The 26808-nt window shown below is 46.0% G+C and overlaps 2 protein-coding genes and 2 long non-coding RNA genes across 8 annotated transcripts in view; 2 read left to right on the top strand and 2 right to left on the bottom strand.

Annotated features, from left to right (window-relative positions):
- Window positions 1-83: 83 nt before the first annotated feature.
- LOC107966876 (uncharacterized) lies at window positions 84-6167 on the top strand. The gene is made up of 4 exons (XR_010147072.1): window positions 84-3081; window positions 3162-3225; window positions 3760-3952; window positions 5629-6167. It is a non-coding gene; the product is annotated as an uncharacterized LOC107966876 (long non-coding RNA).
- LOC134807220 (uncharacterized) lies at window positions 3070-16435 on the bottom strand. Its single transcript, XR_010147073.1, has 3 exons — window positions 15510-16435; window positions 14243-14307; window positions 3070-5284 (listed from the first exon to the last, which is right to left on the bottom strand). It is a non-coding gene; the product is annotated as an uncharacterized LOC134807220 (long non-coding RNA).
- Window positions 13574-26808, top strand: part of C8H10orf143 (chromosome 8 C10orf143 homolog) — a 51879-nt gene continuing 38644 nt past the window's right edge. Inside the window, exons 1-4 of one of the 5 annotated variants that reach the window (XM_063782284.1) lie at window positions 16804-16922; window positions 23167-23296; window positions 23401-23549; window positions 26408-26525. In XM_063782284.1, the coding sequence (XP_063638354.1) occupies window positions 23505-23549; window positions 26408-26525 (163 nt within the window). In that variant the 5' untranslated portion in view covers window positions 16804-16922; window positions 23167-23296; window positions 23401-23504. Of the gene's footprint in view, window positions 16923-23166; window positions 23297-23376; window positions 23550-26407; window positions 26526-26808 lie in introns of all 5 variants that reach the window. The other 4 variants (XR_010147071.1, XM_063782283.1, XM_063782281.1 and 1 more) reach the window with 4 other exon arrangements.
- LOC100615924 (cTAGE family member 2-like) lies at window positions 19142-21657 on the bottom strand. Its single transcript, XM_054660008.2, is given in 2 exon segments — window positions 19142-19580; window positions 19583-21657. Coding segments are annotated over 2 exon segments (2328 nt in total). The 5' UTR covers window positions 21585-21657; the 3' UTR covers window positions 19142-19254.

The raw sequence follows: 26808 nt of genomic DNA, 5'->3' as shown, positions 1-26808 counted from the left end.
GAGATGGGGTCTCGCTCTGCCACCCAGGCTGGGGTGCAGTGGCATGATCTCGGCTCACTGCAACCTCCACCTCCCGGGTTCAAGTAATTCTCCTGCCTCAGCTTCCCGAGTAGCTATGATTACAGGCATGTGCCACCACACCAGGCTAATTTTTTGTATTTTCAGTAGAGATGGGGTTTTACCACATTGGCCAGGCTGGTCTTGAGCTCCTGACCTCAAGTGATCCACCTGCCTTGGTCTCCCAAAGTGTTGGGATTACAGGCATAGCCACTATGTCTGGCCTGTGGCCAGTTTTTACAGAGAAAAGGTGGGGTGTTGGGTTCTTTGTTTTTACACGGGAAAGGTGGGGTCAGCTTATTTAGCTGACCTTGCTATAGGATATGGTGTATTAGGTAGCACGGAGAATTTTGGATTTTCGGGTGTTGGGGGGCAGGGAGTTAGAGTAATTATTTGGGGGAAAGGGGTACTGGTTTCTATGATGTGCCTAAGGGAAGAGGGATTCTAGTTTCTCTGGCTAGCCTCAGAGGAGAATGAGGGGCAGGGACAGGAGGGCAAGAGAAGATCAGAGAAAAACGTTTGCTTCTGAGGTTATAGCTGAGGCCTCATTCTAGGCTTCTGTTTCCTGAGCCCATGTTGTCCCTGTTGACATCAAGAGGCCTAGGGGCAACAGATGACCTCCTCCCAGCTCTAGGAGCTCTGATGTTCTGACATGGACAGCAGACTACTAGGCTCTGCCCTGAGCTGAGCCAGGTTTTGGGGAGCTATGGGATACACAGGTGCCCACTGGTAGATGGCACTTTTCAGCTATTAAAAGCCCCCAAAGGTAAACATCTGTATTGATCATTCAGCACCCCCTTAAGCTGATGATGTGGGACCCACACTGCCCATGCCCCACTGTATAGCTAAGGAAACTGCCCAACCCGCAGCAGAGGAGGGACAGCGCCAGGACTCACTGCCCCGAACAGTGCCCTGGAAAGTCCATCCTCTCTCCCTATGACCATGTCAGGGCCCACAGAGAAAAACTGGCCATGACCCTATTAAATTGGCTTGGGCTGGCACAGAATGCGCTGGACCTGGCCTTTCCCTTAAGCCCCATTAAGCTGAAAAGCAAGGACTGTGGCTGATTGTGGCCATGTGCCCACGGGTTCCTCCTGGCCACTAATATTCTACTGACCCTGTATATAAGTATATAAGCATCATTTAGCCATGTTTTTTTTTTTGTTTTGTTTTTAATGAGACGGAATCTCATTCTGTCGCCCAGGCTGGAGTGGAGTGGCACGATCTCAGCTCACTGCAACCTCCGCCTCCCGGGTTCAAGCAATTCTTCTCCCTCAGCCTCCCAAGCAGCTGGGACTACAGGCGTGCGCCACCACACCTGCATTTAGCCATTTAGCCAAGTTCTATTCCTTCTTGGTGGTGGTGGTGGGGTTCCCATAGCCTGAAGAATAAGGGCCTGGGGCTCTGGGCCTGGGGACTGAAGCTTAGGCCTGGGAGACCTGAAGCTCCAGTGGAAGATGCTTTCCTGGACTTTCTTGGCAGCAAAAAAAACTTCACCTCTTGCCTATGAATTGCCTGTATTTTAAAGGGTGTGTGTGTGTGTGTGTGTGTGAGAGAGAGAGAGAGAGAAATTGAGGTGTAATTATTTTGCTGGGTGATGACAACAAACATTTACTGCTCCTAAACAGGCAAGGAAATGATTTAGCCATGAACTTTTCATGATGCCTCATTCCCTCCTGTGGTCCCGTGGTCCTCAGGCTGCGCAGTGGGAGAAGGGGGGTGGGGGGCCACAAATAACCCTCGTGGAAAGGAATGTGGGGTCAGCCTCAGGAAAACTGGGAGGGGAGGTCCCACCTGATGGGGGTCTTTGTAAACTTTACCAAGGGAAGCCCAGAAACACAAAGAGGTGCAGGGAGAGAAAGAAGGAGGAGGTGTTTTAAAGAGTAAAGCCTGGCATTAGAAAGTGTTATTCGAGTAAAATGGCCAACGTTTCCTTTCTTTTAAGAGCGACTCTTAAATTCCAATTACTCCGCCCCCAAAGACCAGTTGAGAATAACCCCAACTGGAGGGAATTAATTTCCTTAGGAATTTCACTCTTACAAGATTAATGGAGCCCCCCTGCAGAGAAACGGTAAAACTGTAAGTACAGTAGATTTGCACCTGAAGGATACATATTTTAATTTCTGTTCTCAAGCTGCGATAACATCTTCTCCAGCTACTATAAAAAGCATAAATGAGCACCCGCACGTCTGCTGAGAACTTGCAACCCCAGGCTCCCCGGGAGCAGCCCCGCGCCGACCCTCCACGTTGCTCGCCTGGGTGCGGGGACCGCGGCGTGGGCGCGGGGATGGGAAGGCGCGGGGATGGGAAGGCCTGGGGCAAACAGCCTCCCCGCGAGCCGGGTCGACCCAGCCCAGAGCAGAACCCCTGGACCAGATTATCCTAAGTCCACCCCTACCCCGCCCCCAGCCCCGTCACCCACCCTGGCACCGCCCTCCCGCGGGGACAATTGGCCTGGACCAAGAATGGGGAGCCTGAACAGTGGCCGGTCTCCCACCCGCTCCTCCGGAGCCTGCAGGGGGGTTCAGCCTCTGTCCAGCAGACTTCCTGGCTCCAAGAACGGGCCTTGGGAAGGGGCTCCCCTGACTCCAAGTTGACAGCAGCCCGTCCCTTCTCCTTAGCCCAAGCCACTCTGGCAATGGGGACCCGCCTCCCTCACGCTAACCAAGGACCGGTCTGGGATGGGGAGTTGGAGATGGGCTGTGAGGACTCTTCTCTCAGCCCTTAAGAGTCCAGAACTTATCTGGGAACACATCAGCCAATTTTCTGTTCCCTTTCTTGCCAGGGACTGCTTTTATTGGAAGAAGTCTATGTATATGCATTGCTATAAAGGTTGTTTATGCTGTCATAGCTAGATTTTTATTGGTTGTATTTTTGCTGCACTTGCTTGAAAAATAATTATTTTCAAAGAAAAGAAGAATTATATATCCAGTAAACTAAATAAGACCCACTGTTTATTAGAGACCTCTGACAGCTCCTCAAACACGAAAAAAGATTTCCAAGCAGTGGATGGACAATTTATGTGTAAGTTTATTTGTAAAACAGATTTCAAAACATACTTCATCTTGACTCTGCCAATAAAAATACATTCCATTTCTTTTCAGAAGTATGTCTTATCTGATGGCTTCACAGTAATCTGGTTTCCCCTAAGAAGCTAAGACTATCTGGGTAAGTGTGTACCCAGTAGCCTAACCTAGCTTTGGGTTGAGCTGTGGGGCTGCTATACAGAGGGGGAAAGTGATTGCGTCCCACAAGAAGTTCTCTAGAAGAAATGTATTTATAAGAAATGTAGTTCATAAATCCCAACCCAGCGATTGCAATCTCTAAAAACTAGTTAAAACAATTTTCAAACATGTTTGTAATTGTTTGTTTACAATTTATCGGGGGGGAAGAAAAACTCACCCTGGAATGCCTGCCCATTTTCCATTCCCTGCATAGATTCTAATCTCCCACCTAGGATGAGCCAGGGAGTTGGGCGCGAATTGTAGTGCCAGATTCCAGGCTGTAGGTGGCATAAGTGCCTCTTCAGGCTGGAGAAACAGCAGCCTTTGTTGAGTGGCTTTATTCAACCTGAGAAACCACAGCTGAGAATTCACACAAACCGATGCTGTATTTGTGGAGGCTCCGCCGACTCACCCAAAACACGTGCTTTTCCCCTGACCTGCAAACTTTTAACACCTTCTTCTCTTCCCGTTTCACTAGGCTATTTGAGATCCTGCAAGATTTATCAAGACTATACTAGCCATATGAAAGCATGTTAACACAGGGAGGGAGAGAGGAAAAGCCCTCCACGTTATGACTGGCATACACGCTTCCAAAGCATCGTTACTAACTGAAGGCCCAGTTCCTGAGGCGATCACCCCAGACACACTGAATGCAATTTGTTGGTCACTGAGTGGGTATACCTAATCACCACAGATGTTTACATGCAGCTGCATTTTCTCTCCGTTTGAGTCACAATGTTTTATATGTAAATAGTATTGTGTGCATGTGTGTGCATATGTGTATTTATCCTCCAAGTCCAGTTGGAGTTAATTTTCTGCTGTTATTTGTAGTTCATGTTTCATATCTAAGAAACTAAGGACCCAGATGAGCTTTCCTTGGTGTCACAAACTTTTTTTTTTTTTTTTAAGAGAGATGAGGTCTCACTATATTGCCCAGGCTGGTCTCCAACTCCTGAGCTCAAGTGATCTTCCTGCCTCAGCCTCTCCAAGTGCTGGGATTACAGATGTGAGCCACTGTACCTGGCCAACAAACTTCTGATTCTTATAGAATCAGATGTAATTCCTTAGAGACCTGAGAAGTTCTATATTCAGGTTCTTTCGTGCTGTCTGACTCCAAGAGCTCTCGCCTGAAGGAGGTCCCTTCCAGGACACTGAGTCCCAACCCACACCACCTCCTTGGAGGGCGTGTGCCCTCTCTTCCATTGACCTTGACATTCTTGCACAGGCTGCTTGTGCACAGAGGCATTACCTCCCAGAGGGGACCTCTGGAGTGGCCCCAGGTAGCAGGTACAGTCAGCCGCTTCTACCTGTGGAAGGCGATCAGGGTAGAAAGGTCTGGGAAGCACTAAAAATACACACAACCCTTACAAACACAACTTGGTGATACACGCTAATAGTTCTGGGCTCCAAACTGGGGCCAAAGCACAGACTCCACAGCTAGTTCTAGCATGTAGCAGATGTCACCCAACCTGGAAAGCTACTTGGTTGAAACTTAGTTAAATCCGTGGCCACAGCAGTTTTATACTTGACCTGAGTCCTCCAATGTCTGCCACACCTGCAGTGGCTTCCTTCCCATTCTCTCTCTCCTCTAAAATACAAGAGGCATTTCCCCCCAGTGCAGGAAGATGGAACAGACTATTTTGGTTAATCATCTAAATTTGTGTTCTTGAGTTTCTTCTGGAGTTGTCCAGCCTCGGGCTGCATGCACATTGGCCCACCACAAATGCCTCCCTCTGCCGAGAGTGAGGTGGGCCGGTCGGGGCAGAACGCCTGCTTCTCATGGCACCCCTTGCTCACTCAGCTCTGGGAGCCCCCCTGCCAGCGTGCCCGAGAGCTACTCTAAATGAAGTTCGAGTTCCATTTCAGGAAGGTGGTGAGACAATAAAATAACCCAGGATGACGTGAACAATTTTGCATTTGCTTCAAACTCTGAAAGGATTCATGGTTCCCACGGCCTCCAGACTGGATGGACCACTTTGGGTTTCAATGGCAGGATGATTTTTCTGTAAAACAATGGCTGGCTTTAAATTTCTTCTTCCAGAACACACCAAAAAAGAAAAGAAAAAACAAACCACTAATTCTTAAGGATGCATAGGCCCCAGTTGCCTGATGGTATGTAGAAAGAAAGAAAGAAATACAGCGGTAATGTTCTGGTGAGGGAGCTAGTTTCCTAGGAGTCAAGTAGAAGTTTGCTGTTGACTGCATGATTAGCCTACGTCTGAGGTTGTATCTATTACTTGCCCATCATATGAAATATGCTTTAATCAAAAGAAACATCTTATTGAAACACTCCATGCCAACATTACCTTCAGACTTTCCCACCATAACATATACGTTCTTTTTCCAGTTTGCCGCTGGCTGAAATGACTAAGAAGTGGAAATGGGAGATGCAGGAAGAAAGTCACTGTCCTATGATGAGAGACGGATGTGTGGGGCCCTAATGAGGAACCCTTTACTCCATGAAACCGAGGGAAAGAGCTGCGCTGAGCCACGTCTGGCTGACTCTGCACAGACAAAACGGGGCAGCTCTGCTGGCCACCAAGCCCATCAGCAGCCAGGTGGTCAGCGAGGAGCAGCTGCCCTGAGGGCTGATGGTAGGAGACAGAGAGCCCAGGGCCGAAAGAACAGCGGGCTCAGTGCCCCGCTCCCTCCTCCCCAGCCCCTCCACGGGGAAGCACAGTTTGGCCCCATTTTCAAAACCACTGTGTTTTATTTCTATTGTCCCAAACTCTCTGGCCTTCTTCCTAGAGAACACCAAGAGGAATGCTCTCACCAGTTTGGTTGAAACCTTATTTTTTAGTTTGTGCACATTCTATGTCACTGTGCTAAGAGTGACCAGATGTATTAGTCAGTTTTCATGCTGCTAATAAAGACATACTGGCCCAGCGCAGTGACTCACGCCTGTAATCCCAGCACTTCGGGAGGCTGAGGTGAGTGGATCACCTAAGGTTGGGAGTTTGAGACCAGCCTGGCCAACAGGGAGAAACCCCATCTTTACTAAAAATAAAAAATTAACCAGGCATGGTGGCACATGCGTGTAATCCCAGCTACTCGGGAGGCTGAGGCGGGAGAATCGCTTGAACCTGGGAGGCAGAAGTTGCGGTGAGCTGAGATTGTGCCATTGCACTCCAGCCTGGGCAGTAAGAGCGAAACTCTGTCTCAAAAAAAAAAAAAAAAAAGACATACCCAAGATGGGTAATTTATAAAGGAAAGAGGTTTAATGGACTCACAGTTCCATATGGCTGGGAAGGCCTCACAATTATGGCAGAAGTCAAAGGAGGAGCAAAGTCATGTCTCACATGGAGGCAGGCAAGGAGCTTATGCAGGGAACTCCCCTTTATAAAACCATCAGATCTCATGAGACTTCTCATTATCAGGAGAACAGCACAAGAAAAACCCACCCCCATGACTTGATTACCTCCCACAACACGTGGGCATCATGGGAGCTACAATTCAAGAAGAGATTTGGGTGGAGACACAGCCAAACCACGTCACCAGACTGCCTCTTCAGGGAGTGAATCACAAATGTATTCCTGACCACCCTGTTTTCTCCCCTCTTGAATCAGGCAAGTCCTTGCCCAGGACGGAGATTGGTCATAACTGTATTTGCCCTAAAGAAATATGACCTTTTATGATGGGGTATATTTATTAAATAACAGTATTCTGATATTTAATGACTACATGACCACTAACACAGCTGGATGAAGTTGAATTCCAAAGGAATCCCAAGGCCTAATCCTATCCTTAAATAAAATATTATTTTATTTGAAAAAGGGTCTTGCTTTTTCACCCAGGCTGGAGTGCAATGGCGTGACCATGGCTCACTGCATCCTAGACCACCCAGGCTCAAGGGATCCTCTGCCTCAGCCTCCTGAATAGCTGGGACCACAGTCATGTGCCACCACACCAGGCTACTTTTATTTTTATTTTTTATAGAGATGGGGGTCTCCTATATTTCCAAGGCTGGTCTCCAACGCCTGGGCTCAAAAGATCCTCTGCCTTGGCCTCTCAAAGTGCTGGGATTACAGGTGAGAACCACCATGCCTGGCCTAAAATGTTCTTTTTTTAAGAGATAGCTGTAACAATCTTTAACTATTTAGCAATCCTTTTTTGGGGGAAAGGTTGTCTCTTGTTTGTCAGCAAATGTAGTATGTGAGTTTACATGTCTTTGCTTTCATTGTATAATTTCAAATAGTCAGAAAATATTGCATTCACTGGCAATCAATTTATTTTGATTGATAAAAAGGGGTTAATAAAAACCCCCTTAGAAATAAAAAGAAGGTGAATAGTAATATATCAGTCATGGTGCCTTCTTTCTGCTATGCATAAAGAAAACAAGCTTTTTTACTTCTCCCCAATAAGTCTTCTCCCCTTATTTTCTACACCTATGGAGTCATTTATAATCTTTATTATTTCCAACCACACACTAACATGGCATCAGTCATATTTCCACATGCTGGGTTTTTTTTTTTTCCTTACTATGTTGTGAGAACTGAGAGGCAAAAATGTCCTATAATTTATATGAAAATACATGTCCAAAATGGATTATCAGACATAACTGATGTGACTTCATACACTTGAAAATAAAAAAATTTAGGATGAAATATAAAACATCATGGTAAAATTTCAATCTATTGTTGAAATAAAACATGACTTAGAAAGGACACTGGTGTGTGGCATTTAACAAACATTGTCAAGCTATTAGAAGCAGGGGTAGGTTAAGATGGGAGACAGTACTTTCCATTCAAACATAAAACTATTGACTTTGGAAGGTACATTTGTGGTTTATTAATATTTTTATTTATCAACAGCACCTTTGAAGAAAATGCAAAATGACTATAAAATTCTTACCTTCTGTATATAGCGAGTGTTTAGAGTACCATTGTGAGACAGACTTGGGCATATACGTTATACAGTGTCATATAGATCTCTAATTTGCAGTGGTCATAAAGTCTTTTCTTTCTTTTTTTTTTTTTTTTTTTTTTGAGACAGGGTCTTACTCTGTTGCCCAGGCTGGAGTGTAGTGGTGAGATCTTGGCTCACTGCAACCTCTGCCTCCCAGGTTCAAGTGATGCTCATGCCTCAGTCTCCTGAGCAGCTGGGATTACAGGTGCCCGCCATGACACCTGGCTATTTTTTTTATTTTTAGTAGAGACGGGGTTTCACCATGTTGGTCAGGCTGGTCTCGAATTCCTGACCTCAAGTGATCCACCCACTTCAGCTTCCCAAAGTGCTGGGATTACAGGCGTGAGCCATCGCGCCTGGCCTAAAGTCTTTTGATATTAAATAATTATCTTTCTTTATCATCCTTAAAAAGCACATTTACAATGTCAGAAAATAATTCAGGTCACTGGCTTAGATTACAAAAGTCTGCATGTAGAGACATTATTTTGAAAGTTGAGGCCAGGTGCGGTGGCTCACGCCTGCAATCCCAGCACTTTGGGAGGTCAAGGCGGGTGGACCACCTAAGGTGGGGACAAGTTCGAGACCAGCCTGACCAACATGGAGAAACCCCGTCTCTACTAAGAATACAAAAATTAGCCGGGCGTGGTGGCAAGTGCCTGTAATCCCAGCTACTCAGGAGGCTGAGGCAGGAGAATTGCTTGAACCCGGGAGGCGGAGGTTGCGGTGAGCCGAGATCACACCACTGCACTCCAGCCTGGGCGACAGAGCAAGACTCCGTCTTGGGGGAAAAACAAACAAACAAACAAACAAACAAAAAAACCCAAAAGTATTCCACTGAGGTAGATACTATTAACATCCCAATTCTTAATTTTATTTCTCTAATTTTTAGACAAGGTCTCCCTGTGTTCTCCAGGCTAGAATGCAGTGGCCATTCACAGGTTACACCATAGCATACTATAGCCTCAAACTCCTGGGCTCAAGCAACCCTCTTGCCTCAGCCTCCCAAGTAGCTGGGACTACAGGTATGTGCCACCATGTCAGGTTTTATTATTCTAATTGTTGCGGGAAATCAGGGACCCCGAACAGAGGGACCGGCTGGAGCTGAGGCAGAAGAACATAAAATTGTGAAGATTTCATGGACATTTATCAGTTCCCAAAATTAATACTTTTATAATTTCTTACGCCTGTCTTTACTGCAATCTCTGAACATAAATTATGAAGATTTCACGGACATTTATCACTTCCCTAATAATACTCTTATAATTTCTTATGCCTGTCTTTAATCTCTTGATCCTGTTATCTTCGTAAGCTGAGAATGCACGTCACCTCAGGACCACTATTGTACAAATTGATTGAAGAATGTGTGTTTGAACAATATGAAATCTGATTGTAAAATATATGTGTTTGAACAATATGAAATCAGTGCACCCTGAAAAAGAACAGAATAACAGCAATTTTTCAGGGAACAAGAGAAGATAACCATAAGGTCTGACTGCCTGCAGGGTTGGGCAGAATAGAGCCATATTTTTCTTCTTGCAGAAAGCCTATAGACAGATGTGCAAGTAGAAGAAATATCACTGAATTCTTTTCCCAGCAAGGAACAACCCTGGGGAAGGAATGCATTCCTGGGGGGAGGTCTATAGAAGGCCGCTCTGGGAGTGTTTGTCTTACGCAGTTGAGATAAGGACTGAAATACGCCCTGGTCTCCTGCAGTGCCCTCAGGCTTACTAGGATTGGGAAATTCCAGCCTGGTAAATCGTAGTCAGACCAGTTGTCTGCTCTCGAGCCCTGTTTCCTGTTAAGATGTTTATCAAGACAATGCATGCACAGCAGGACATAGACCCTCATCAGTAATTCTAGTTTTGCCTTGCCTTGTGATCTTTATTGCCCTTTGAAGCATGTGATCCTTGTGACCTACTCTCTGTTTGTACACCCCCTCCCCTTTTAAAATCCCTAATAAAAACTTGCTGGTTTTGCAGCTCGGGTCATCATCACAGTCCTACCAATATGTGATGACACCCCCGGAGGCCCAGCTGAAAATTTCTGTTTGTACTCTTTCTCTTTATTTCTCAGACCGGCCAAAACTCAGGGAAAATAGAAAGAACCTACATTGAAATATTGGGGGCTGGTTCCCCCGATACCAATTTTATACACCAAAAAGGGGAAGGGGACTTAGAGGTTCAAGCAGCTTTGTCCAGGTGCTGGAAACTGGCAGGGTGGGATTGAAATCCAATCACCTTCCACCTGAGAGATACTTCCCTTGAAGGTGGTGTGCAAGATGACAGTTAGTGGTGCATAAACAGGTATTTATTTATTTATTTATTTATGGCAGGGTCTTGTTGTGTTGCCCCAGCTGGAGTGCAGTGGCGTGATTATGACTCACTGCAGCCTTGACCTCCTGGGCTCAAGCAATCCTCCCACCTCAGGGTCCTGAGTAGCTGGGACTACAGGTGTATGCCACCACGCCAGGCTAATTTATATATATATATATATTTTGTAGAAACCAGGCTCTCCCTATGTTGCCCAGGCTGGCCTAGAACTCCAGAGCTCAAGTGATCTCCCCACCTATGCCTCTCAAACTGCTGGGGTTACAAATGTGTGTCACCATGCCGGGCCATGAGAAACAATTTTTATTTTATTTTTAGAGATGGGGTTTTGCTTTGTTGCCCATGCTGGTCTTGAACTCCTGGGCTCAAGCGATCTGCCCTCCTCAGCCTCCCAAAGTGCTGGGATTACAGGTGTGAGCCACTGCACCTGGCTGAGAAACTTTTATTTTAATAACGTATTTTTTATTGTGGTAAAATATACATAAGATGAAGTTTGCCACCTTAACTATATTTAGTTGTATGCTTTAGTAGTGTTAAGTACATTCACAATGTTGTGCAAACATCACCATCATTCAGCTCCAGAATGTTTTCATCTTCCCAAGCGAAAGCTCTGTACTCACTTAACAGTACCTTCCCATTCCTCCTCCTCCTCCCAGGCCCTGACAATCACCATTCAACTTTCTGTCTCCACACCTTTCACTACTCTAGGCAGCTCATATAAGTGGAATCATAGTTTGGACTCTTTGTGATTAGCTTATTTCACTTAGCATTACGTCTTCAAGGTTCATCCATGTTGTAAAATGTGCCAAAATTCCCTTCCTTTTTAAGGCTGTGTATTATTCTACCATATATATACATACAGTAGAATATTATATATATACACATACAGACTACATTTTATTTATCCACTGATGGACATTTGGGTTGCTTCCAACTTTTGGCTATTGGGAATAATGCTGCTATGAACACGGGTGTACAAATGTCTGTTCTGAGTCCCTGCCTTCAGTTATTTTGTGTATATTCCCAGAAGTGGAATTGCTGGATTATATGGTAATTTTATTTTTAATTTTTTGAAAAAACACCACACTGTTTTCAACAGTGGCTACAGCATTTTACATTCCCACCAGCCATGCACAAGGGTTCCAATTTCTCCACACCCTAGCCAAAACTTGTCATTTTCTTTTTCTCTTTTTTTTTTGAGAGGGGGTCTTCATCTGTTTCCCAGGTTGGAGGAGTGCAGTGGCACAATTTCAGCTCACTTGCAGCCTCGACCTTCCAGGCAATCTGCCCACCTCTCAGCCTCCTGAGTAGGTGGGACTACAGGCGGGAGCCACCATACCTGGTTAATTTTTGTATTTCTGTTTTTTTGTAGAGACGAGGTCTTGCCATGTTGCCCAGGCTGGTCTCAAACTCCTACACTCAAGTGATCCGCTCAGCTCAGCCTCATGAAGCTCTGAGTTTTCAGGCATGAGCCATCCACCATGCCCGGCTGCTTTTTTTTTGAGACGGAGTCTCGCTGTGTCACCCAGGCTGGCGTGCAGTGGCACGATCTTGGCTCACTGCAACCTCTGCCTCCTGAGTTCAAGCGATTCTCCTGCTTCAGCTTCCCGAGTAGCAGGGATTACAGGCCTGCACCACCACACCTGACTAATTTTTGTATTTTTAGTAGAGACGGGGTTTCACCATGTTGGCCAGGTCTTGAACTCCTGGCCTCAAGTGATCTGCCTGCCTCAGCCTCCCAAAGTGCTGGGATTACAGGCATAAGCCACAGTGCCTGGTCACTGTTTTTTTTCTTTTTGATAATAGCCATCCTAATGGGTGTGAAGTGGTATCTCAATACGGGTTTGATTAGCATTTCCCTAATAACTGATGATATTATCTTCATGTGCTTATTGGCTATTTGTATATCTTCTTTTGAGAAGTGTCTATTCAAGTTATTTGTCTATTTTTCTGTTTTGTTTCTTTTTTGAGACAGGGTCTCACTTTGTTACCTCAGATAGAGTACAGTGGTGAGATCATGGTTCACAGCAGCCTCAAACTCCTGACCTCAAGTGATCCTTCCACCTCAGCCTCTCTAGCAAGAGGCTAATTTTTTGCTTTTCAGAGAGACGGGGTCTTGCTGTCTTGCCCATGCTGGTATTTGTCCATTTTTTCAATCAGGTTTTTTGTTGTTGTTGTTGAGTTGTAGGCATTCTTTTTTTTTTTTTTTTTGAGATGGAGTCTCACTCTGTCGTCCAAGCTGGAGTGCAGTGGCGCAATCTTGGCTCACTGCAACCTCCGCCTCTCAGGTTCAAGCAATTCTCCTGCCTCAGCCTCCTGAGTAGCTGGGACTACAGGCACACACCACCACGCCCAACTAATTTTTGTATTTTTAGTAGAGATGAGGTTTCACCATATTGGCCAGGATGGTCTCGATCTCCTGACCTCGTGATCCACCCACCTCGGCTTCCCAAAGTGCTGGGATTATAGGAATGAGCCACTGCACCCAGCCAGGTATTCTTTATATAATCTGGATATTAACTGCTTATCAGATATGCGATTTGAAAATATTTTCTCCATTTCCTGGGTTGCCTTTTCACTGGATTAATAGTGTCCTTTGATGTACAAAATTTTAAATTTTGATATAGTCCAAATTATTTTTTTCTTTTGTTGACTGTGCTTTTGGTGTCATATGCAAGAATCCAATATCATGAAGTTTTCCCATATTTTCTTTACTTTTTGTTTTTTTTTTTTTTTTTTTTTTTGAGACGGAGTCTCACTCTGTCACCCAGGCTGGAGTGCAGTGGCGTGGTCTCGGCTTACTGCAACCTCTGCCTCCCAGGTTCAAGAGATTCTCCTGCCTCAGCCTCCCGAGTAGCTGGGACTACAGGCACGTGCCGCCACCACCATGCCTGGTTAATTTTTTGTATTTTAGTAGAGACAGGGTTTCACCATGGTGGCAAGGCTGATCTCCATCTCCTGACCTTGTGATCCACCTGCCTTGGCCTCCCAAAGTGCTGGGATTACAGGCTGGAGCCACTGTGCTTGGCCAATTTTTCTTTCTTTCTTTCTTTTGAGATAGAGTTTTGTTTTGTCGCCTAGGCCTGGAGTGCAGTGGTGTGATCTTGACTCACTGCAACCTGCGCCTCTAGGGTTTAAGCAATTCTCATGCCTCAGCCTCCCAAAAAGCTGGGATTACAGGCATGCGCCATCATGCCTGGCTAATTTTTGTATTTTTAGCAGAGACAGGGTTTTGCCATGTTGGCCAGCTGGTCTTGAACTCCTGGCCTCAGACAATCCGCCTGTCTTGGCCTTCCAAAGTGCTGGGATTACAGGCATAAGTCACTGTGCCTGACCTCCCATATTTTCTTCTAATAATTAATCTATTTAACATATTAAAATAGTGAGCATTCAAACCATCACTTTATAGATGTCACATATTATTTTTAAAGTTTTTCAAACTTAAGATATTGAGAATTCAAATAAATATACTATGTAAATAATAGGAGAGGTTTAGCATACATCTTGCAGTTAGTACCCAAGTGACTGATGCTTGGTAAATACTGTGCTAAGCTAAACTGCATCCTTCTAAATATACCTATTGCTGTATCTCATTCCTAGGCTAAGCAGTCCCCCGCCCCAGTACCGAATGGTTGCCTCATGCATCCATTTAAGAAAGACAGCAGACCAAAACTGGAGTCACTAAATGCTAAGGATCCATGCTACCAAACTGAAACCTGGGTTGCTTACTTGTAAGATCTTCTGAGAAATCAGGAGAGAGATGAAAGCCAAATTACATTACACCAAGATTTCGTCTACACCTCTATAAGGAAAGTAATCTTGAAATGACTGATCTGCTATTTGTTCATTCTTCCTGCTTTCCTCCACTTTTTCCTGCCTGTCAAACTCACCCACTCGGTCCTCATTGGAGCACCTTTCTATCTTGTAGACTGCCTGGTGCATGCAATGCTATTAAAAACCAATCAGATCTTTGAAACTAAATTTGTTGAAATTTTGTTCTTATACACATCTGAAAAGCAGCCATAAGTATAAAGGCCAGTGATATCAAAAGTGGGTAACAAAGCAAGTCATCTAATCTAAACTGCAAGACAAGCATTTTGAGAGGCCTACAACATACCTTATTTTCAATTCTGAAATGCAGAAAGTCCTCCAAATTAGTTTTTCCCCACGCTTGGAGTAAACTCATTTGAACTGATATGAGACTATTTACAACCTTTATTTATTTATTGTATTTATTTTATTTGAGACAGGGTCTCACTCTATTGGCCAGGCTGGAGTGCTGTGGTGTGATCACAGCCAACTCACTGCAGCCTCAACCTTCCAGGCCCAAGCAATTTTCCCACCTCAGCCTTCTGAGTAGCTGGGACTACAGGTGGGCGCCATAGTGCCCGGCTAATTTTGTTATTTTTATTTTGTAGAGACGGGGGTCTCACTGTGTTGCCGAGGCTGGTCTCAAACTCCTGGGTTCAAGCAATCCTCCCGCTTTGGCCTTCCAAAGTACTGGGATTACAAGCATGAGCCACTGTGCCTGGCCCTATATACAACCTTTATATATCCCACTTAGGGTGAATATTTGTGAATACTCACACATTTCTGCTATAGAAACATTGTTTGACTACGGGGGCATACAATATATCTCACCTTTTTTAAACATTCAAAAAATTCTGAATTTCACAAACACATCTGGCCTGAAAGGTTTTTGATAAGGGACTGTGAATCAGTGGTGGCATAATTAGTCTTAGGAGTACTAACTAATAGGAGAAATGTAACATTTGTTAAGTACTTAGTTTGTGTCCAGCATTGTTCTAAGTATCTTCTTGGTAAATGCCTCATGTAATCCTCACAATCTCTATGCTTTATCATCCTATCCTTTATAAATGAGGAAACTGAGGGAGATTAACTATTTAATTTGCTGAGGATCATGCAGCAAATAGCCCGAAGAGGGATTCATGCGTTTCACCATAATGCTTAAGAACAGGGCTTTGTCAAAGGATACCTTCAACTGCAGCAGAATGATGGACTCAAATCACAGAGACACGACAAAGTGACGGGTAGTCAGCTGTGGGTTGGTTCAGAGGCTCAGGCTGTTCCGGCTCTAGGTGATTTCCTGCTTTCCTGGGGTTCCCACCAGCTGCCCTCATGGTGACAAAAAGGCTGCTGCAGCTCCAGGAAACTTACACTGGGCAAGGACAACAGGAAGAAAACAGCCCCCACTCACCCAACTCCCTTTTTAACTAGAAGATCTTTCCCGAAACTCTGCCTCAACAGACCTCGCTTACTTCTCCCTGGCCCGTACTAGGTCGTGTACCCATCGTTAGCCAATCGCTGGCAACGGATTGGCCCCGTTTTAATTTATCCCAAAAAGGCGCCAGTCTGGGCTGTTTGGAGCAGTCAAGGGAGCTCCGTGCTAAGGCAGGAGGGGCCTGGACATGCGGCTGCAGGAGTCCGGGCCTCGGTGCCCTAAGATGAGGGCTCAGTGGTGCTCAGCACCGCGCCGGGCCAGAGACTGAGCCGCCGCCGGCTGTTGAGGGTTGGTTGGCTGAATCCCCGGCAGGGGCCAGGCGGAGCGAACATCACCGCGGCAACTGCCTCCACAGCACACACTCCCGACAGTGGCTGCGCTTTTCCCCTTCAGCACAGCCCAAAGGCCCCGGCAGCTCAGCACCTGCGACCTCCTAATGCCCTCCAGCCTACGGAGGAGTAGAAGTCCTTCCGGGGCCTCTCAACCAGCAGCCACCAGCCACCAGCCACAAAAGCCGTGAGCCGCGCGGGGCTGGCCTGAAAGCTCTGCGTCTTCCCACCGCGGCAACAGCAGCTCCCACCCGGAAGCGAGGCAGCCCTGCGGACCACAACTCCCAGAAACACCCGCTGTCTCGCTCAAGCTAATTGACCCGCTGCGCCATCTATTAGCCAACCAGCCACAGGGAGACGGCTCCCCACGAGGCCTAACAACCAATCATAAGATAGAGGAGGCGGGCGCTCCTCCAGCCGATCCACGGGGTGTTGTCAAAAGTTTGGCGGGATCCTGAAAGAATGCTTTCTTTAGAGCCCCACGGCTGCTCCTGTGAAGGGAGAAGCGACAAGCAGAGATATGCAGGGACCTCTCTGCGAAGTAATGACTTGGGGCAAACGGACAACGCCCACAGCATCCCAATAGTCTCAGAAGACTCTGGTCTCTGCTACTCCTGCCTGCGGTCCTCGCCTTGGTGCTCTCGCGCTTCCCGCGGCGTCCCGCCCCTCCGTCTCCTTATTGGCTCCCCAGGGCCTTGTGCGGAAGGGGGCGTGGTGCGCGGGCCTCGGCCAGGCCTGAGAGGCCGGGAGGGTTTGACCCTGGGGCTGCATGGACAGCTTAGCGCTCGGCCGCTGGCGACGGCGGAGGGCGGAGGATCTGCAGGTTCCGGGGGACGTGGTGAGCCCCCGGGGCCTGGGCGTTAGGGACGGGAGGGCGGATGGCCCCTGGGCTGGTTCCCACCGCGCCTCGTTTTTGCCGGCACGGCCCTGCCTGTGAGGAGGCCTGGCCCAAGACACTCGCCCGCTCGCGTACGTCCCTGGGAGGGCGTGGCCAGTTATGGGCGTGGCCTGTTAGGGCGGGGTTGTGACACCGCCCTCCCGGTTTCGCGCCTGCGCAGTCGGACGCGGAGCTCGGGCACCTTCCTGACCCACATGCTCACTGGGGCTCCAGACCCAGGCTCCCTAAAACATGGGCCGAGACTCACTGCAGGACCTCGGGTGCTTGGTATCCGTGTCATGTCTTCTCCTGCCGTCTACACTTGACTGTTCCTGAGTCTCGTTCACTGAGCGCCTGCCACGTGCCAGGCCCAGGGCTGGGTGTTGGGGGACGAGTACGTGGGGAGCGAACACGCGCAGAAAATTACCCGGCATTGAGCGTGTTAGTGCTTCTTGGGCTGAGTCCATTAACTGATGAGCAGAGGGTAAGATGAGATGGTAATGGGGAGACTTGCACAAGATCCCAGGGTGCGTGGGTAAGTCAGGTATGTGTGAGACTTGAAGGATGACCGGGGGTAGGCAGGATGGGAGGTGACAAAAAACAGTGTTGGAGGAAGGAGCTTAGCGTCTTAGGGGCACTGAAAGAAGTACTGCAGGATTGGAGCTGGAAGACAGAGCTGCTTGGCATTACTGTATTTTATCTTCCACCTCTGCTTGCAAATTGGCCAGTTCTTACTTAACCTCGTTTATTTCAAAGTTCCTTGCTAGGGGCAGCAGTGAGCAGCCAACATACCGCATATTTGCTTTTTTTTTTCTTCTAGAGCTACACAGGCTTGGTAAGTGTAGGATCCGTCTTCCCAGTTAATACAGGCAGCATTTTTTTAGATGTCTTTACTGCGTAGCGGGAATGACTAGCTTTCTACCCTGCACCATCTCTTTCCTCACTACCCACTGCCTGGCCGTGAAGCCAGTACCACTTAGGTTTCTGTCACAGCCGCATCCCTCCTCCAGGTACCAATTGTTATATTACTAGGGTGCAGATTACCCCAGTAATATAGTAATAATATGGTATAGTAATGTAGTATAGTAATAGTATAGTACAGTAATATAGCAGGTTAGGCTGCTTTTGTAACCAAGAGCCTTCAAAGCACGCTGGCCCTAACAAGATGGAAGTTTGATTCTCCTGCACAGAACAGCATGGACGTGAGCAGTCCAGTGGGGTGGAACCCAGGGTCACTAAATATAGGCGTAGGGCTGGTGGCACCCAGATCAGGGGATATGCAGGGACCTAAGTTCCTTCCCCTCACACCATCCCCTGGGTGTTACCCTCCTCTGCATAGCCAAGGGTGGCTCACCACTACCGTGCTACCAGATGGCAGAAAAACAAACAGAAAAGTGACATGATTATGCTGATGTGTTGAGACCTTACTTCACTGCCCTGGAAAATGAAAGGTGTGATCAGGGTGCAGGCAGGGAGGCAAGGCTTGTGGCTTCAGTAGTATGTCAGAGGAGAAGTGGCAGAGGCTTGCACAAGAGAGGGCAGTGGGGTGGTGACACTAGACAGACGTGACTGTGTAGAGGGAGAGCAGACAGTCTCACTGATGGAGTGGCAGTGGCAGGGTAATGTGAAGAGTGGAGTCCAGGGTGTTGTAGGGGTTGACTTGAGCCCTGCGAGGGCAGTACTGCTGCTCCTTGAGAGAAGAGTGGTGTGGAGGCAATGAAGAGCTCCTGTTAGGCCATGCTGTGTTTTCTGCGACTTTGAGACATTTAGTGGAGACATGGCAAATACTGCTAGTGATTGAATGGTTATCATGTGGATTATCTGAATTTTTTTAATCAACTAAAATTTATTTAAGCATAAAGTTACTTTCACATTTGTCTACACCTACAGTAAATACAGTTGTTGGCATAAAGACACAGCCTTTAGAATTTAAAGCCTCCCCACCTGCAAGATTACATACGTAAAACTCCCACTATTGTTTCTATAATAGTGGATTAATCAAATTAAAAGTTATACTATCGAATAAAATACAATGGAAATAATTTACTTATAAGATTCATATTTAAATCATCCTTATTTACAAAATACTATCCTAAGAATTATAATTCCATTAAGTTTCAATGTGAGCAAAAGTGTAATCACTTAAGTAACAGCAGTTACTTGAAATGAGATCAGTCAGAATTACTTTTGAAGAGAGCAAAAATATTGTCAGGTATCTTGCTGCGGTTTTGGATGTTCCGTAGCAGGCTCATTTGAAGGCGGAATCAGCCCTGAAGGGAACTCACTTCTACCTTCAGAATGTGGGGGTGGGGGGAAAAATCCAGGTCTTGAGGGGAAGGTAAGGAGTAAAACCCCTCGGTGGATAGACATTTCTCATTGCAAATGGAGCATGTGGTGGACCTGGGAAATCCCTTGGTGGAAAATAATCTCGAGAAGCTCCAAACCTGGTTCCTGGAGGAGGTGGGGGGAAAGCAGGTCCTCTTCTCATGAACGGGCCCCTTGTATCCACTGGAAACAGTGGACCTCTGATTGGGGCAAGAGGTGGAGGAACAAAGCCAGGGCCAGTTGCTTCATTTTCAGCAGGGAGAGATGAATCAGGTATATTTAAATTACCAAGATATCTTTGGTGTCATTTCTACTGGATTCCATTTCTGAAGGCATTGACCCATCCATTTTATCCAAAGGAGGCATATTAAAACTTCTGAGTTCTGCTGGTCCAGACAGTCTACCAGAGTTAGAATAAAATCTGTCTTGCCTTTGTGGAGGAAGAGCTGAATCAAGATATGATTGCCCTGGTGGAGGAAACATCATCCTACGGTCCTGTTCCCTCGGAAGTGACAGGGACCCAGTGTCAGAAGGAGACCTGTGAGGATCGGTTAACCTCTCACAGCTTGATTCTCCTCTTTCCTTGGTAATCTGATGGTCCAGAGGATTCCCTGGGCCTCTTGAGCCTCTTCCTTCCCCCCCTGGAGGCAAAGGTGAGAGTCTGAGTGGACCCTCCAACAGAGTTGCGGGAGAGAGAAGAGCTCTCGTTTCAGATGAAGGCCGACCCAATGATGAGGGACCATATGGGGAATGCTCTCTGCCAAATTCTGTATTTGGAACATCAAGTACATAAGGATCTTTTTCTAAAAGTTCAAATTTAAACTCTGTTTCAGTTAATTTTTGTCTGTTGTGAGCATTTTCTTTCCTTAAATCATTGAGGTTTCTTTCAGCAGTCCAAGCTGCCAACCAATTATGATGTGCCTTTTTCTCATGGGAAATAATCTGCCGTTGATAATAATGAATAGTTCTCTCCAATTCTTCTTCAAGATCTTTGGCTTGCTGTCTGTAGGTCTCCAGCTCTTTAGTGGCATGGCTGATCTTTTTGTCTACCTTAGAAAGTTTCTCTTCTTTCTCTAACCGGCTATTTTCCTCTACTGTTAATTTCCTGTAGAGTTTCATTTCATTTTCTTGATATAATTCAGTCATTACTTTAAGTTTCTGTTGAAGCTTCTGATTCTCACTTTCAAAATGTGTGTTTTCTGACTGCAAAGATGCTTGTTCAGTCCGAAGATTTTTAATATGCTCTGTAAGCTCTTCCTTTGTTTTATCAATTTCAGATAACTGGATATAAATTTGGTTTCTTTCTCCTTCTAAGGTTTTTAAAGAAGCATTTAACTTAGTAGCATGAATCAGTTTCTTCAGAGCTCCTTTTGGAGGATCATCTAAGTAAGCATCATCTTCTGATTCACTGTTCACTTCTAATTCTAAGTTATCATCATCCGTTAGGTCTTCTCTAAGCCTAGCAGCCCAATCTTTCATCTTTAGCAAACGTTCAGTCAGAGTCTTGATGTGATTTTCTTTATCATTTAGAACTTGTTCTGCATGTACTTTGGAGTCTTCACATGTTATTTTCTGTTTATTAAGTTCACTCACTTGTTCGTTCCATACTTCAGCTTCTTGCAAAAGCTGTTTCTGGCTTTCCTGAAGGTGAGAGTTTTCATTCAAAGCATCTTTTATTGCTATCTTCAGTTGTTTCTCAGTCATTTTAAATCTCTTGAAGATCATTTTGGCTTCAGCTACTTGTGATTTGAGGGATTCTGACTCATCTGCTAGAGGCTGTATCGTTTTTGAAATATCCGCCATCAATTCATTTTGTTGAGAATGTTTAGATTTCTCTTCTTTTAACTCTTTTTCTAGACAGAGAATTTCATGCTCAAGTTCAGAATTGGACCTGTTCAACTTTTCACAGGTTGCCTCCAAACTTCGTGCTTCTGCTGCCGCCTTCTCAAAGCTGGCATCCTCTAACGATGACGCTACTTCATAGTCTTCATACTCTTTTTGAACAAGGCTAAATTTTTCAAGTAGTTTACATTTTTCTTCAATTAGTCCAGAAAGCATTATAGCAAGCTTTTTCTCTCTTCCCACATAAAGCCGACTCCTAACCGATCTAAAACTTCTCCACAGAAAAAGGAGAACAGCAAAAAATGCAGCAACAGCTGCACATATCACCATTTCCCATGGAAAACCATGAGGATTCGAATCCAGTCTCATACTTTCAGGCAGCGCTGCCACAACCCTGCGTGGCTCCCCCAGGACCAGCCCCAAGTACCGCTGAGGGGTAGCCCCTGGCTCCTCCATTCTGCCAAGGCTGCTCTGGCGGTCGCCGCAGTAACCCCGGCCACAACAAGCAGCGGAGAACTCGCAGCCTTCCGTCCGGAACCCGAATCCGCACCCGGCAAGCGGAGCAGACCATTGTGGAGCCGGCTGCGGGGGGGAGCTGGGGGATGCGGGCGCTCACAGGCCCACTCTGCCCATCCAGCCCCCTTGTTACACTATATCCTGAGGTAGCACATGTTGGACCCGCGCAAGCCCCACCCCTTGGTTTGGTTTTGGCCAGGCAGCCGTGGGGAGGTGGGGAGTTTTGTTTTGTTTTGTTTTGTTGGGGGGGGGGGGTGGACGGAGTCTCACTCTTGTCGCCCAGGCCGGAGTGCAGTGGCATAATCTTGGCTCACTGCAACCTCTGCCTCCTGGGTTGAAGCGATTCTCTTGCCTTAGCCTCCGGAGTAGCTAGAATTACAGGTGCCCGCCACCATGCCCAGCTAATTTTGTATTTTTAGTAGAGATGAAGTTTCACCATGTTGGCCAGACTGGTCTCGAACTCCTGACCTCAGGTGATCTGCCTGCCTCAGCCTCCCAAAGTGCTGGTATTACAGGCATGAGACACCGTGCCCATCCTGGATTATCTGAATTTATAGCACAACACTGCTAAATTATTCCCATGATACAAAGGAGGCAGCTGAAACACAGAGGGGGTAATTAACTGGCCTAAGGATACACAGCTAGTAAATGGTAGAACTAGGTCTTAAATCCAAGCCATCTGGCTCCAGAGCCTGCCCTCTTAACCACAGGGCTGCACAGCTTCCCATGTGGCATTTGTGGAACTAAAATACAAAGCAGGCCAGGCACAGTGGCTCATGCCTGTTATCCCAGCACTGTGGGAGGCCAAGGCAGGCTGATCACTTGAGGTCAGGAGTTCCAGATCAGCCCGGCTAACATGGTGAAACCCTGTCTCTACTAAAAATACAAACATTAGCTGGGCTTGGTGGCACACGCCTGTGATCCAGCTACTCAGGAGGCTGAGACAGGAGAATTGCTTGAACTCGTGAGGCAGAGGTTGCAGTGAGCCGAGATCACACCACTGCATTCCAGCCTGGATGAAAGAGTGAGACTTCGTCTCAAATAAAAAAAGTAAAAATAAAATATACCCACAAAGCTTCACAATGAAGTCCTAAATTGGCTGTCATAAAATGATGAAAAGTGTGATGCTGTGGGCTGTCAGGGAAGGGGAGCCAGAGGTCATTATTGATCAGAGCGAACAGGGAAGGTTTAATGGAAGACACCCTGAATGATCTGTCAGGTTGGAATTGCTGAAATGGAGTGCCAGGCTTCAGGTTGCAATACTTCTTGACTGTTACCAAAGAATAATGAGTTGGGTATCTTATTGGCATGGTGTATATTGCCTCTTAATTTGATAAAGTTTTGTTTATGTTGTATTGTGTCCTAGTCTTTGATTTAATAATCCAGATTGAGTTCAATAAAGTATCCAAGTTCTACCAAGTTTTCTGTCCTCTCTCTGCCTCTCTGTGTATTTCTCTCTCACAGGCATCTCCAGAATTTGGTTACTGAGGAACGGTAACTAGTTTCTTACTTCTGTTCACAGCCTAGAGGCTCTGTACTCTGCACATAACCACCAGCAAAGTTTTGAAAAACACAGCAGCCAGGACCCATCTCTGTAGTGACTTTGCAGGTGATTCTCGGGCAGGGCCAGAGTGAAGCACCTCTGCTGTGATGTGAGTGTCTTATCACTGTGCGTTTCCTTGCAGTCCAGTTAGCTAGCATGGTCACATGTGTCATAGTTCAATGACAGTAGTGTTTTATCGTTTCCATTGGGCAGACAACGTTTTGAGCGCCTGCTGTGTCTCAAGCCCTGTCCTAGGCACTGGAGATGAGATGAAGAAACGATGAGTAGAGACCTTGCTTACGTTTATCCTGCAACTCATGGTGAGGCTTACTCTGCAGCTCCAGTGCTCGGCTTTTTACACAGTAAGTGCCCCTGCTTACCACACCCTGGCCACACTCATGTGTTTCAGATTGAAAGTTGACTGCCTAGAACGCCTAAAGATTCATGTCCACTCAGTCTTTCATCTCTGCTGAGATTCTTCTCCCTAAAGAACTCACTGAAGACCAGGTTTCTTGGGTAGAGCAACATTTTAGATACCTGGGCTGGAAAATCAAGTCGATAATTTTTTTTTTTTTCTGATGTCATATGAGTTGATTCAAGATCCTTCTTTCTAGCTTTTTTTTTTTTTTTTCTTTTTGAGACAGAATCTTGCTCTGTTGCCCAGGTTGCAGTGCAGTGGAGCGATGATGGCTCACTGCAGCCTCAATCTCCTGGGCTCAAGCGATCCTCCTGCCTCAGCCTCCTGAGTAGCTGGGACTACAGGCAAGCATCACCACGCCCAGCTAATTTTTTAAAACTTTTTTGTAGAGACGGGATCTTGCCATGTTGCCCAGGCTGGTCTCAAATTCCTGGGCTCAAGTGATCCGCCTGCCTTGGACTCCCAAAATTCTGGGATTACAGGCATGAGCCACTGCACCTGGCCTCATGTACAAGTGTGTATGTATGTATTTATTTATTTACTTATTGAGGCAGAGTTTCGGTCTGTCACCCAGGCTGGAGTACAGCAGTGCCATCTGGTTTCACTGCAACCTCTGCCTCCTGGGTTCAAGTGATTCTTCTGCCTCAGCATCCCCAAGTAGCTGGGACTACAGGCGTGTGCCGGCTAATTTTTCTAATTTTAGTAGAGATAAAACTAAATACCCAAAGGAAAAGGCAGAGAATAAAAAAATCAAGACTCAGCTGTGCATGGTAGCTCAACACCTGTAATCCCAGCACTTTGGGAGGCCAAGGCAGGCAGATCACCTGAGGTCAGGAGTTCAAGACCAGTCTGACCAACAAGGAGAAACCCCGTCTCTACTAAAAATACAAAATTAGCTGGGCATAGTGGCTCATGCCTGTAATCTCAGCTACTTGGGAGGCTGAGGCAGGAGGATCACTTGAGCCCGGGAGACAGAGGTTGCGGTGAGCCGAGATCGCATCATTGCACGCCAGCCTGGGTGGCAACAAGAGTGAAACACAATCTTTAAAAAAAAAAAAAGACTCAATTATAAGTCCATCTATAAGAAACTCACTTTAAATATAAAGATACAATAGATAAAAAATAAAAGGATGCAAAAAAAAATCATGCTAACACTGACCAAAAGAAAGGTGGAGTTGCTATATTAATAAAAGACAAAGTCAATTTCAGGGTAAAGAATATTACCATGGATATAAAAGGTGATTTCATAGTGATTAAAAAAGTCAATTCATCAAGAGGACATAAAATTCATCAATGTTTATGCATCTAACAACAGAGCTTCAAAATACATGAAGCAAAAACATAGAACTGCAAGGAAAAATAGGCAAATCCACAATTATATTAGTAAGTTTCAGTATCTTCTCACAAAAATTGATAGATATATGAAGAAAATTATTAAGGATATAGAAAATGTAAACTAAACTACTGGCCAGTGTAGTGCCTCACGCCTTTAATCCCAGCACTTTGGGAGGCCGAGGCAGGCGGATCACTTGAGGTCAGGAATTTGAGGCCAGCCTGGCTAACATGATGAAACCCCATCTCTACTAAGAATACAAAAAATTAGCTGGATGTGGTGGCAGGCGCCTATAATCCTAGCTACTGAAGAGGCTGAGGTGGGAGAACCACTGGAGGCAGAGGTTGCTGTGAGCTGAGATGGCGCCACTGCACTTCAGCTTGGGTGGCAGAGTGAGAGTGTCTCAAAAAAAATAAAAATAATAAAATAAACTATCGAACCACCTGACTTACTTGGAATTTATAGAACTCTTCACTCAAAAACAGCAGAATACAAATTTCCCAAGACTAATTATATTTTGGGCCATAAAGGAAGCCTCAATAAACATAAGCTGGGACTACAGGCACATGTCACCCCATCCCGGGTAATTTTTGTGTGTTCTTGTAGAGACAGATTTTCACCATGTTGTCCAGGCTGGTCTCAAACTCCTGGGCTCAAGCAATCTGCCTGGCTTCAGCCTCCCAAAGTGTTGGGATCACAGGCATGAGCCACCATGCCTGGCCTCAATTTTGTTTTCTGCCTGAAGGAATTTTTTTAAACATTTCTTATAGGACAGGTTTGCTGGTGATAATTTTTTTAACTTCTATATTCTGAAAAAGTTTTTTTTTTTTTTGAGACAGAGTCTCGCTCTGTCACCAGGCTGGAGTTGCAGAGAGCTCACTGCAACCTCTGTCTCCTGGGTTCAAGAGATTCTCCTGCCTCAGCCTCCCGAGTAGCTGGGACTACAGATGCTTGCCACCATAGCTAATTTTTGTATTTTTACAGAGATGGGATTTCACCATGTTGGCCAGGATGGTCTCAGTCTCCTGACCTCATGATGCGCCCGCCTCCGCCTCCCAAAGTGCTGGGATTACAGGCTTGAGCAACCGCGCCTGGCCAAAAAAATCTTAATTTTATCCTTATTTTGAAAGATATTTCCACTGTGTGTGGAATTCTAAATTGATAGGTTTTTTTCTTTCAGTAATATAAAAATGTTGCTCCACTGTCTTGACACAGTTGCTTCCAATGAAAAATCTGCAGCCACCCTTTCTCTGCTCCTCAGTGTTGAACGTATCTCTTGTCTCTGGCTGCCTTTAAGGTTGCCCTTGACCTGTGGCTTTGAACTGCTCATCACGTGCTCTCATATAGTTTTCTTCATGGTTCTGTGCTTGGGTTATTGAGATTCTTGGATCTCTGGGTTTATAGTTTTCATCAAATTTGGTATACTTTCAGCCTAGATAAATAGATAGATTTTTTTTTTTTTTTTCCAGACAGAGTCTCTGTTGCCCAGGCTGGAGTACAGTCGCACGATCTTGGCTCACTGCAACCTCTGCCTCTCAGGTTCGAGTGATTCTTCTGCCTCATCCTCCCAAGTTGCTGGGATTACAGGTGTGCTCCACCACACCCCACTAATTTTTTGTATTTTTAGTCGCCACGGGATTTCACCATGTTGGCCAGGATGGTCTTGAACTTCTGACCTCAGGTGATCCACCCACCTCAGCCTCCCAAAATGCTGGGATTATAGATGTGAGCCACCATGCCCGGCCTCAGCTATTACAGCTTTCAACATTTTTTCTGTCCCTTTTCTCCCCTCTCCTTCTACAACTCCCACTACACATCTATTAAGCTTCTTGATAGTTGTCCCACAGTTCCCTGATGCTATGTCTACTTT

This window comes from Pan troglodytes, chromosome 8 (assembly GCF_028858775.2).
Source record: "Pan troglodytes isolate AG18354 chromosome 8, NHGRI_mPanTro3-v2.0_pri, whole genome shotgun sequence".
NCBI lineage: Eukaryota > Metazoa > Chordata > Mammalia > Primates > Hominidae > Pan > Pan troglodytes.
Note: the sequence above shows the minus strand (reverse complement) of the source record. Positions and strands in the feature narration are given on the sequence as shown.